At 42.6% G+C, this 12,696-nt stretch overlaps 1 protein-coding gene across 1 annotated transcript; it reads left to right on the top strand.

The window, feature by feature from the left end:
- Positions 1-1,500: 1,500 nt before the first annotated feature.
- On the top strand, positions 1,501-12,299 carry LOC122332462 (SUN domain-containing ossification factor-like). Its single transcript, XM_043229781.1, has 27 exons — positions 1,501-2,018; positions 2,960-3,071; positions 3,175-3,293; positions 3,424-3,498; positions 3,604-3,697; positions 3,836-3,935; positions 4,001-4,122; positions 4,221-4,288; positions 4,532-4,639; positions 4,812-4,917; positions 5,019-5,039; positions 5,325-5,380; positions 5,481-5,569; positions 5,648-5,713; positions 6,267-6,341; positions 6,415-6,449; positions 7,740-8,066; positions 8,161-8,306; positions 8,348-8,671; positions 10,232-10,319; positions 10,397-10,501; positions 10,602-10,720; positions 10,796-10,880; positions 10,971-11,021; positions 11,535-11,652; positions 11,700-12,097; positions 12,130-12,299. Exons 1-27 carry the CDS (start codon positions 1,969-1,971, stop codon positions 12,295-12,297), a joined length of 3,225 nt encoding a protein of 1,074 aa, XP_043085716.1. The 5' UTR covers positions 1,501-1,968; the 3' UTR covers positions 12,298-12,299.
- Positions 12,300-12,696: the final 397 nt, after the last annotated feature.

Here is a 12,696-nt window from a genome sequence, read left to right as displayed (position 1 = left end):
GAATAGCGCCACCTGCTTGCCATACTAGTTGATGACAGTTAATCCAAAATGTTCGACCAAAGTCCCTGGAACTGCAGTATACACCTGTTCTGCTGTGTAGAAACTCAACTCTATGTACTGTACATGTTTCAGATGATCACAACACCATCCATTACTTTGCAATAAATCTAGCAGTAGTTTAGTGTCGTGTCCGTCGCTTTGTTCATTGCATTAGTGATATTGACGTTCATTTGCTACTGTACTCATGTTAAGTAACTCTAAGACAAATTATAGTAATCTTCAGAAGGACTAAAGAAGACAAGTGTGCAGGGATTCTGGGAGATCGCTGATGTTATTTTCACTTTCATTATTAAAAACGTGAATATATGGATATATTATCTGCCGGTTTGTGAATCGGAGACTTTGTACTTGTTCAAATGTGTCCTGCAGTGTTTCGTTTACTAGTCTGTTGGCACTGAAACCGGTTAAAACTACCTGCTGTTTGCTTCCATAAACACACAGACGCTAGAGGTACTGAACAGAACAGGGTTTTCTGAGCGAAACACGATAAAAACAGCTCAGAAAAAGCCACGAGAGCATCATGATAAAGGTGAGATACAGCAAACGTCCATCTCTCTCTGACTTCTGTTCATCAGACAGATGTTTGTGTTCTTTATGTTAGTCACTCAGACTATAGCTATGCACACTTGAAGTATTTTAGAGATTTGATGAAACTAGCGTTTGTTTAAGAGCAGATCTGAGGCTCAGACGGCAGTTTTTCATTATATTATACATATATAATACATTCATATGACGGCATTGTAAATGAATGCTGGAAATGTGCTCTAGCTGTTTGTTTGCTGTCCTCCAGCAGACGGCTACATAGTTTTAATCGTGAAGAAAACAGCAGATTTGGCGCCTCACTCTTTCTGTGTTTCATTATGGCTTGATGTACTGTACCTCTATATGTATTAAATAAAACCTATCATGGAAAATACATTCAAATGTGAATCTTCTGTGTCTAATTCCTGTTTGTTTCACTTCTCTTAAAGCCCAGTTTTTGTTTTTAGGTTTTCACAAAGACGCTGTTCTGCTATTTTCAATTTTGATTTGATTCAGACTAATCTGAGATCACGGTTCATCTGCAATATGAACATTTATCAATGCATTGCTTTTAGAACTGATGTAATCATGAGGCCTGATGAAGAAGATCATGATGGTGAGAGTGAAGTCAGCAGTCTATGATGATGATGATGAATTAGATCAATTGAATCACTGTGTGTGTGTGTGTGTGTGTGTGTGTGTGTATTAGTAAATAAAACAAGGTGAGACAATATTTAAGTAAAATAATAATAACAATAATGACAATAAATATTTATTTGCAACAACTGTTGAAGTAGGCTGAACGCACGCGTCAAAACGCTCAAATGCTCTAAAAATGTAAACAATCGCGGCAGAGGGCAGTACGCACCGGTGACGCCATCACGCCGTCCGCCGAAGAAAACACGGAGAACAGAAGCGCTTGTTTAATGGATTTGAAATAGTATTTCTTCGAATATTTATTAGACTCTGTGTTTCAAGTGTGCTAATGTCATTATTTACCTCTAGGTCATTTTTCACACCGCTGACGACACCGCACTTTGACTGCGTGCTCACGTGATGTTTGTTACTTTTCTCAGCGCTGCGCCTAAAAAACCAGTCACGATCGAGATGAATGGATCGCACTGCGTTACTTTAAACATTTTATACTGTCTGCTGAGGCAGACCATCGTTTATATTTCAGGCAGTAATTCCTGGAGTAATTACAGCAACTATTTATGATTTTTTTTGTGTGTGTGTGTGTGTGTGTGTGTTTACCGCGCTGTCAGTGTAAAGTTCGTTCCGCCGCGGACGTCATTCGTCAGATCTCGATAGTGTATGGTGTTATCTGTCGGTTTCCGAGCATAAGAGCAGATAAACCGGAGGAATAATGCGTCTCTCGGCCGGTGGATGATGAAGATCCGGTTTCTGCTGCTGCTGTGTTCAGTGTCAGGACTCTGGTGCGTGACTCGGATTCTCTGGTCAATATCAGTCCGACTGATTATAATTATGAATGTATATTAGCTTCAGTAGAGTTCGTAGAGTGTGTGTGTATCTTACTGGCTGACCGCAGTGTGTGTGTGTGTGTGTGTGTGTGTGTGTGTGTGTGTGTGTTTACACTCTTGATCTGTTGTGTTTATATGAAGTGTTATACACGAACAAAACAGCTCTAGAGTAATACAGTGGGCTTTTCTGGACACGTGATCCAGTATATTTTAAATAATGCAATAGTGCACTGTAAATACCACTGTAGATACACTTTGTGTGTGTGTGTGTGTGTGTGTGTGTGTGTGTGTGTGTGTGTTATGCTTGTGAGAACCAATTATTGAAAAGCTAGGTAATTTTAGTTGGTCCTCACAAGGGAAATAAATGATTCAAAATGCTAAATTAAGTTCATCTTAAAATGTAAAAGCATAAAACTGTTCTGTGATGAGTTAGGTCTAGGTGTAGGGGGACAAAATATTGTTAGGTCAGTATAAAAGCAATAGAAATCTGTCAAAGTACTCACAAATATAGAAAAACGAACTTTTGTGTGTGTGTGTGTGTGTGAGATTGTGTGTGTGATTGTGTGTGTGATTGTGACTCATGTATATGATGAACTTTGGATGCACAGAGACAAGTCACAGGAAGCACTGTGTATTGATATTAATTGGAGAGAGATGTTAGTTTAATAATGTCTGTGTGAATGTGATTTAGGGCTCTCAGTATCGAGTAAAAGTCATCAGCATATTTAATTAGAAATACCTATTAATGGAGGAATTTGTATTTTTATTGTTATATTTATGTGGTTGTGTATTTTACCTAAGACAAATTAAGTGTAATAATGACTGTGACAGCTGGAAATAATCTTCTTCATCTACTGTTTAATGAATACGACTGTGATGAGACTCATTCTCCGCAGGTTTCCTGTTCAACATGGCCATTGTTCGGAGCAGACACACACACACACCCCGAGCACAGGAGTGGTCAGTCAGCATCACGATACACACTCGGATCAGTGGACGAGTCATGAGGTGTGTGTGTGTGTGTGTGTGTGTGTGTGTGATGTCATATACAGACTGATGGATTCATACAATGTTTTCCTCTTCACTGATGTTTGTGTGGGTTTGTTAACAGCCGATGATTGCTGGGAATGATGAGCAGAGCGTCTTTATCAGTGAAGTGGAGTCTTCCTCAGTTTCCTCACAGATTCCAGACTTCGGTCCAGCATCTCCTCATGAGTGTGTCTCATGCCGGTCAGTCTCACTCTCTCAGACTGCTCAGTTTCAGGGGAGTTGAGTGTGTGTGTCTTTGTAATGGACTGATGTGTGTGTGTGTGTGTGTGTGTGTGTGTGTGTGTGTGTGTGTGTGTGTGTGTGTGTTCAGGGACTCTGGAAGCGGCGTCACAGATTTGTCTGGAGCTGCGTGTGATGCTGCTGGATATGATCCTGGTCTCAGCAGGTGATGAACCAGACTTCAGTTAAGGTGGTCTGAGAATCAGCATTCAAAAGCTGATTCCTTCTCAGGCCACTTTATTTAATGTTTCATCGTCTTTCTGTCATGAAGCTTTCCAGCGGTTCAAGAGAACGTCAGTGTGCGTGAGTCCAGAAGACCTGCTAAAGGCCGAAGGACCAACGCCTCCCGCGTCCTGAAAGATCAGGTGAAGTTTGCACATGTGATGCTGTGAAAGATTAAAGATTAATCTTAAAATTAAAAGCGAGAAACATGATCAGTGTGAATGCTTGAGAATCTGAGGGGCAGTGGTCAGTGAATGTGGACCTGATCTGAATGTGTCCAGGGCCCCGCAGACAGTGACCCCTCCATGCCCTGCAGAGACCAGGAGATCCCCACCTTCGAGGAGTGGACCAAAATCATGCTGGAGGTGGAGAACGAGAAGAGTGAGTGTGTTCTGACAGGAGCTGTAGCGCTGCTCTGCCCTCGCTGACCGTGTTTCTGTCCTCAGCTCAGGTCACACACCCGTCTGAAGGCTTTCAAGCCACGGGGAAGAAGCTCCAGCAGACCGTCACTAACTACGCCTCTGTGGAGTGTGGAGCTAAGATCCTGTCCTCCAACCCTGAGGCCAAGGTACTCCACACCGTATCATGCGTCTCGAAGAGTAATGAATCTTTCTGTCTATCAGTCCGTCTGTGTTTCTGTGTTTTCAGTCAGTTTCTGTGTTTCAGAGCACTTCAGCTATCCTGATGGAGAACATGGACATGTACATGCTGAATCCCTGCAATAACAAGATCTGGTGAGCTGATTCACATCTACTGTTTTAACATTAGGCAAAACTTCAGTATGGTAAGTGTCGTGATTTATTTATTTTTTTCTAAAGATGATCTGAAGTCTTAGTAGCCAGTGTTTAGTGCCTAGACAGATTTCCAGAAAGCAGCAGGAATTGTTTATGAAATAAAGAACACCGTCAGCAGTGATGGGAGGATTTCAGGAGAAGGTTTGTGGTCTTCATCATCATCATCTCCTCATTATTGTACAGGTTCATCATTGAGCTCTGTCAGCCCATTCAGATCAAGCAGCTGGACATCGCCAACTTTGAGATCTTCTCCTCAAACCCCAAAGACTTCCTGGTGTCCATCAGCGACAGGTCAGCTCTTACTAACTGCCTCTGCATTTATGACTTCACATTTTTTGTTTTGAAATCCATTACAAAATGTAATAATGCTTTAATAATGTTTTTGAACTTTACCAATCTTTTATATGCAGCACATCTGTTTGTGTGTATGTGTTATAAAGTTTTGTGACTTGTTCAAACTCAGATACCCAAACAAAAAATGGGTGAAGCTGGGGACGTTTCATGCGCGTGATGAGCGGGCAGTGCAGAGTTTTCCTCTGGATGAGCATCTGTTTGCTAAATACATCAAGGTGAGAATGAGATGAGTGTGAGGTCAGGAGTCCTGGGTCACTCTGTGCTCTTCTCTCAACTCTTTTCTCTTTCTTCTCTTCTCTTCTTTTTGCTGCTTCAGATATTCACCAAATACATCAAGGTTAGCCGTGAGTGGATGAATGCCTTGATCACTTTGGTGTTTGAACACTCTTCCTCAGAAGCTCATCTTCTGAGATTTGACACCTAAAAGCACTGTAAAGACTTTCCATGGTTTATAGCACTTTATAGTTCGATCTCTCCAGCCCTCTGCCTGCTTTTAAATTTTATTAAATCTGTTATGGTGCTCCTTGTACTGATATCATGTGGTGATGGAAACTAACACTGAAACAATGGTGTGTTCTGAACTGCTGCTCTTTCTAACACTTGTGTGTGTGTGTTGTTTCAGGTAGAGCTGCTGTCACACTTCGGCTCAGAACACTTCTGTCCTCTTAGTCTGATCAGGTCTGATAAATTCACACACACACACACACACACACACACATGGAAAATGACAGTTTGACCATGACAGTGGCGGGTGAGAACGCTCTCTGTGTTTCTGAAGGGTTTATGGCACGAGTATGATGGAGGAGTATGAGATGAACTCAGATCCATCAGACAGAGCCCCGCAGGTTCAGGACGAGCAGGACAGCGGTAACACTCTCTGTCTGAATAAAACACGTCTACTGTGTCAGAGATAGAACAATGTCGTTTCTCTTTCTGAATGTTTAGATCAGTCTCCTGGTTTTGTGTCAGTCGATGACAAAGTCTCCCAAAACCTGATCGGATCTGCCAAAGGTACAGTTAAATGAGACTTAGCATTAATTCACCCAAAAATGAAAAGATGCAAAGGATTAATGCAAACTTACATTTGGTTCTGAAGGGAATCTTTGCAAATCGCATTTCCTAGTAATCTGCCAATTAGCAAGTTTCACTATGAATGTAACATCTAGGACTACAAATACGGCTAAATAAACATCCTCTGAGAGCGACTTGGAAAAAGAGGAACGGTGTCAGCAGAGCTTGTGAAGATTTAAAGAGGAAGTACACAGATCAGAGTTGACTGTTATAGGCGTAAGTTGTTCTAGGGGATGACGTAGGTCATATGCATTGCATATCTCTGGTGATTGACAGATATGAATAAAATCTTAGAGGATTTTACTTTAAGTTCTTTTTCGACGTGGAAAAAAACGTCCATGCCAAAATAAAGCTTGGAAGAGAAAATATAATTTGTGATATAACTCAGATTCGTCTGAGAGAAGAAAGTCATATGCATTTTTTGGGTGAATTAAATTTTTACGTATGTGTCCTCGGCTGCTTGGGGAGATCTGATGATGTCTTGTGCTTTCAGACGCTCTTCTCACGATGGTGAACAACATCGCTGCTAATGTTTTGGGTGGAGCTCCAGAGAGCACAGCTGGAGCAGGTCTGATCCCACTGCATCACTCTCGTGTCATTTATAAACACTTCTTCATCACCAGACTGTTTCTGTTTTTCAGGAAACTCTTCCGCTGCAGGTTTAAACACAGACAGAGCTGCTTTTCCCTGCTGAGACGATCCAAAGTGCTGCTTCCTCTGGGTACGTGGCTCCAGAAACCATCTCTGATCTTCTCTGGTGTTCACTGGTGACCAGACAAGAAAATGTCTTGGGTTACTTGCATAACCTCTGTTCTCTGTGACGCTGCATAGCTATAATGCAGTGGTGAACACCCCTGGTGTGACGATTGGTGTGAAGCCCGTATAGAAGCATGCCAGTGAATTGGCAGATTGCTTAAGATCCTCGCTTACGTAGTGTGTGATTGACCTTCACCTGCTCCCACGCTATCTTACCTCTCGAAGGAGAAGCAGGATGACGGCGAGCACAGTGTCTCGTTCCCAGAGCTGTAGTCCACAAACAGCATTCTCACATAGATTCTTATTTTTCAGGTGGGAGAGAGCAGTGTGTAGGATGAAAGCAATAGCATCATCTGTTGCACAGTTATGATTTGCAGAGTGTAGTGGATCAAGTGAGGCAGGCAGCACAGAGCAGATATAGTCTCTGATGAGTTTCTCAACGGGCCTCCAGTCATCCAAGCATGTTATTTAATTTTCCTTTGGTATGGGCACAATGGTGTTTTTTTTTTTCTTAAGTGTGAGGGAACCGAGAGAGAGTGAGGTTGAAAATGTCAGGAGCACTCTCTGCAAGGGCAGCGTTGTGGCGTCGAAACAGTCATAAAAATGATTAGGCTAGTCTGACAGAGAGGATGTTTACAGCTGGTTTGTTCCTTTTCAAATCTGTAGTTATTGATGCCTTGCAACATGCTTCTTAAGGAAGAAATGAACTGAAAACTTGACACCTCAGTAAAAGAACGCAATCTGTACTGTACTGCAGAGAGACCAGCTCAAAAGTCTTAAAAGTGTGTTGTGTTTTGTGTTTTATATTATTTGTTCTTTGTTATGTTTATTTAATTTTATAGCACATGTTTTTAAGACTAATTTTAAATTGTAGTATTTTAAAAGGTATAAATTTTGCACAATTTTTATTCCTATGTAAATGCCCCTTTTCAGAACAGCATTAAACGTCTGTGTAAATGCACATTTTCATGGATTTATGCTTCTGTGCTTCCCGTTGTTGTCCGAAGATGCTATTAGTTGTTCGAATCAGGGCAATCAAATGTGGATTTTAATGATACTTTAAATATGAATGGTAAAATTTATTTGAATTTGAATGAATAATTTTAGCATGATTTATCATCAAACTGTCCCTAGATCCATCAGGACCAGATGTCCGTGTCTGTTGTGTGTGTATTGGATGTGAACTGAATGCTGAAGGCGTCTGCTGCAGAGTCTTATTCTGTTTTCTCTGATCAGACTGAAGACTGTCATCAGGATTACAGAGACCACCAGCATTACTGAAGAGATGACCGTATCACTCTCAGACACCGCCGGAGACCCTCGGGTCCAGACCAGGCCTGACGTGGAGCGGATCGTCACGCTGCTGCCTGAAGAAGAACCGGATCAGTCTTCTGAAGGACTCCTGGAGCCTGGAGCAGATCGGCAGGAAAGATCTGAATCTGCCTGCTCCTGTTCACACAGAGACTCTCTTCAGGAGTACCTTCTGCAGCGCTGCTCCTCTCCAGACCTTCTCCAGAAGACCCCGTCTACAGCCTCAGTAACACAGGAGCCACAGAGTCCCAGTCTCTCTCCAGACATAGAAGATCTAGCTCCAAGTCTGACCTCTGATGTGCTCCTCCTGGTTTCTGCAGACTCCTCCAGAGCAGCGACAGAGGCCCATCGAGCTGATGTGTGCTTCTGCCAGCGAGTGTCTCTCAGAGACGCTTCCTCAGCAGAGCGCTGACCACCTGACCGAGTCCAGCCAGAAACCGGACCTTACGTCCACCTCTGCTGCACGGTCGGAAGAAGATCAGATCAGCCTTGACCATCACATTCCAGCTCCTACGGTTTCCTGAACTCAGCAGAGTCTTCAAAATCTGCTATTATGGATGAAGCGGTCAGCAGGAGATCCCTGACCCCGGCTCAAGACGCTCATCCTTCAGAAGGGCTCTCAGACTCAGAGTCTAGGAACAAGGAGCTTCTGGATGATGAAAGCAATGCTCATATTGAGCAGATCTACACGGAAGCGCCGAACTCCAGCGACGCACCTGCACACGGCTCCAATCAGAAAGAGTCTGTGTTCATGAGGCTCAATAATCGCATCAAAGTCCTGGAGATGAACATGTCCCTCAGCGGACGCTACCTGGAGCAGCTGAGTCAGAGGTCCGTGGTACTGTATGTAGATATATCCAAGGATACAAAAGACAGCTGCTAGGCCTGTCAAAATAATCAGTGTATCGACTTATCGCACCGTATTTGTACATGACCTTTTGGTGATGCAATATATTGCCAATTATATTTACATAAAAAAAACATTGGAAAATACTCAACAACAAAAAATCAGCAGTTTTTTTAGGTATCTAATATTTTGATACTTAGTTTCCATGATCTAAATATTTTTAAGAATTAAATGTTTGTTGTCAATTGAACGTGTGTAGGCATTATTGCATTATTATGACTTTATATTATAAATCCAGTAGTATTACATGATCTTAAAATTCGCTAATTGTAATTATTTATAGGGTAATACATCACACAACAAAAGTTGTTATCGTGACAGGCCTAACAGCAGCTCTGCTTGCAAACACTCATGCTTAAAGCACTTTTATATCTTTATCTAGCAATGTGTGTCCATAGAACCACTTGCAGGAACGTTATGAAATGTGGCATACAGATACAGATACAGATACAGGACTTAACTGTAATCACAGTGATTCCTCTAACTTAAAGATTCTATCGCCACCAACTGTTATGTACATGCTTAACTGTATGGGTTAGCTTTTTCCCTCTAATCCCTCGGTTCATGCCGAGACGATTGAACTATCAACTCTAGACCAATCTTCACCAGATTCCTGCAAAAAGTGCTGGCAATTAGAAGCTTTTTAGAATCCCAAACCATTTTCATATAATTGATGGTATGATGCCACTCTGGATCTGAGGCTATATTTCTGTAACAGTTTGTCATATTGATACCAAACTGTGTGTGTGTGTGTGTGTGTGTGTCATTGTCGCTCAAAACTGACCACACCGCGCTAATTATGTAGCAGCGCCACCTACTGGTCAGAAGTGATACAAAATAATGCCACATTACAAGTGATTTGTATTTATAGGTTTGATAGAAATCACCAAACACAGTCTGTATTTACTCATTTTTCTTCAGCTGGTTTAATGCTAGTACTCTTTTTGTCTTGATTTGTTCTTGGACAGTTCACCCGAATGTAAACATTTTGACATCATTTACCCTCAAGTTGCTTCAAAGCTGTTTGAGTTTCTTCTGATGAACAAATACTATGGAAGTCAGTGGAGACCAGAAACAGTTTGGTTACCAACCTTTTTCAAAACAAGTTCAGCAAAAGAATAAAACCCATTGCAGGTTTGGATCAACTTGAGCTAGTAGATGAAGAGAAATGTTTAATTTCTGTGAGAACTATGACTTTAGCGTGTGCTTTCAGGTAGATTTTCATTTGTACCTTTGTTCTGTTGTAGTTACTTGACATGTTTCTTATAATTAGTATAATTATTTTCCTTTCTTATGACTGTTCACTTGTCTTTATCAAGCTTTAAACTTCTGGCATTCAGTAAAATTTGATTATTATTTGATTACTTTTATATTGAAATTGCTTTTGTAAAATAATGTTTAGCACAAAGAACTACATCATAATGCTGTAAATTGTTATATAAGTGACTGATTGCTCTGACTGTGCTTGTGTTTCATTGGTCCAGATACAGAAAGCAGATGGAGGAGATGCAGAGAGCCTTTAACAAAACTATCATCAAGCTCCAGAACACCTCCAGAATGTCTGAGGAGCAGGTCAGAGTCGTCTCGATGTTCATGCAGATATGTTCACGCCAGGTTCCTCCTGTCTTTAAGTGTGTGCCTGTGTTCAGGACCAGAGGCAGACGGACTCCATCCAGGCTCTACAGGCTCAGCTGGAGAACGTGACTCAGCTCGTGATCGGTCTGTCTGTCAGCGTGAGTCGACTTCAGCAAGAGGTCAGCAGCCGGTCACTATCAGTTCATCTAACTCCGATTCTGAACTTAATTTATCTTAACTTAACTATCTATGAGCGATATATGATGCTGTGTCCTGCAGGTGTCTGACAGACAGAGCTATATTCTGCTGTGTCTGCTTCTCTGTGTTCTTCTGGGGCTGCTGATCTGTGTGAACTACCGTCAGATATCAGAGAGTCCGGCTCTCCATTCACCGGACAGGTGAGGAGATGACCCTCAGTGACCAGGACCCATGAGATCAGTCTCAGGTCAATCATGATGTTGTGTTGTTTTCAGAGAGTGGTCTGATGCTGAAGCTGTGCTGCTGAGGCGCAGAGCCTCTGATCCTCCATCGCTCTCGTCCCTTCAGTCACTTTCGGCGGTCAGTTCACGATCAGACCGGTCTGCAGCGCTCAGACACTGTTAGCAGAGAGGTGTACACCGGATGCCGAACTCTTGCTCTTTATTTCAGGAGCTTCAGAAGAGACCAGCAGCCGTAAGCAGCGGGAAGACTGTGAAGTTAGTAGAGAAGTACAGGATTTTTCTGTCTTCATCATGCATTGTTGTACAGTTAAGGACAGTTTTACTAAACAGGGCAAATTAGCACAAGAGCACAGTTAACAGGTGATTTAATAACAACGTGCAAATTAAACCACACAGACGCAACATCTCTTTTACATATAGACCAACACAATATACTAGATGCAGCACAAATAAGTGGAGCAAATAAAGAAGCTACTGTACCTTTATGAGAACTAGAGGCCAAAAATTATGTTTATTAATAGCCTTTTTAAATGCAAAACAGTTGAAGACATACCTTTTTGGGATGTTAAATAATGGCGAAAATACCAGTATTTTAATAAACACAAACATTAGTAAAACATAATGCATAATTCATGTTAATTGTCTTAATGCTTAATTAATTCAGCATCTGAATTGCACTGGCACAGAGTTTTAGTAAAACTGGCCCTTAGTTTTTTAGGTGTAATAAACTGTAAGCTGCTGCATGCTTACGCTGTGTTTCTGTGTCCTTCAGAAGAAGCTAAGCAGAGGTCCAGAGACGCTGTTCCCTCACTCCACCATCACTCCTCCAGGTCTGGAGACGGACAGCAGAGACGTGTCTGACGGCAGCTCTGAAGGATCCTCGCTGGCCGGCGAGGCGCTGTTCTGTGGAATCAGCAGCTGTGCTCGTCTGTGTGAGGCGTTACGGCCCCGAAGGTCTGGACTCATCAGAAGAGCCGGCCGCATCAGAATCATCATCAGAGCGGCTCCAGGCGCTCACAGAACCAGCCTCCGCAGCGCAGCGCGGCCCGCGCCCGGACCGGCACTGAGACCGGACACAACCGGACTGAACCGCCTCTGAGACTGAACCAGACCAGACCGGCTCTGAGACTGGACCAGAACGGACCGGACCGGACCGGACCAGCTCTGAGACTGGACCAGACCGACAGAACCGGCTCTGAGACTGGACCGGACCGGACAGAACCGGCTCTGAGACTGGACCAGACCGGACAGAACCGCTCTGAGACTGGACCCGGACCGGACAGAACCGGCTCTGAGACTGGACCAGACCGGACAGAACCGGCTCTGAGACTGGACCAGACCCGGACAGAACCGCTCTGAGACTGGACCGCACTGGACCTGAGACTCTGATTCTGGAGATGTTCACACACTGGACGCTGAACCCGTACAGATCCTCACACCTTCTTCTCTTCAACACTGAGGCTTATGCAGTTTGCACTGGTTTTTCTAATTATGTGCCACAAACTTTCAGACAATCGTTATTAAAATATAAATAATCCGACTCTTGCACTGATTTTGTTCTAAATAGTGTATTCTAACCCTTCCTTTCAGTGGAGCAGACTGAATTTTTGATGATTAGATAATATATAAAATCATTTAAACATTTAATATTGTAAACAATACATTAGATTTAATATAACAATATCACAAAAACTTCTTTGCATGAGTATGTTGCTTTAGACCAGGGTGGTGAACGTCAGACCTGCAGAGGTTTGCTTCAACCTAATCAAACACACCTGAACAAGCTAAGGTCTGAACAGTTTGGAAGCTACAGACAGGTGAGTTTTATTTAGGGTTGGAGCTGAACTCTCTGGCCACCCCTGCTTTAGACCAAAGGTTTTGACCTGAATAATAATCACAGTCTGAAAGTGACTCTTTAACCCTTCAGTGTCTGC

Source organism: Puntigrus tetrazona, unplaced genomic scaffold (genome assembly GCF_018831695.1).
Source record: "Puntigrus tetrazona isolate hp1 unplaced genomic scaffold, ASM1883169v1 S000000080, whole genome shotgun sequence".
Classification (NCBI taxonomy): domain Eukaryota; kingdom Metazoa; phylum Chordata; class Actinopteri; order Cypriniformes; family Cyprinidae; genus Puntigrus; species Puntigrus tetrazona.
The sequence above is the reverse complement of the archived record's forward strand: the minus strand, read 5'-3'. Positions and strand labels throughout refer to the sequence as shown.

What these genes read in the sequence shown, in the direction of transcription:
- LOC122332462 (XM_043229781.1), top strand. Translation starts at nt 1,969, where the DNA reads ATGATGAAGATCCGGTTTCTGCTGCTGCTGTGTTCAGTGTCAGGACTC. An exon ending in CTGGAGCAGCTGAGTCAGAG is followed by an intron (nt 8,672 to 10,231) that starts GTCCGTGGTACT and finishes TCATTGGTCCAG; the next exon opens with ATACAGAAAGCAGATGGAGG. An exon ending in GCTCTCCATTCACCGGACAG is followed by an intron (nt 10,721 to 10,795) that starts GTGAGGAGATGA and finishes TGTTGTTTTCAG; the next exon opens with AGAGTGGTCTGATGCTGAAG.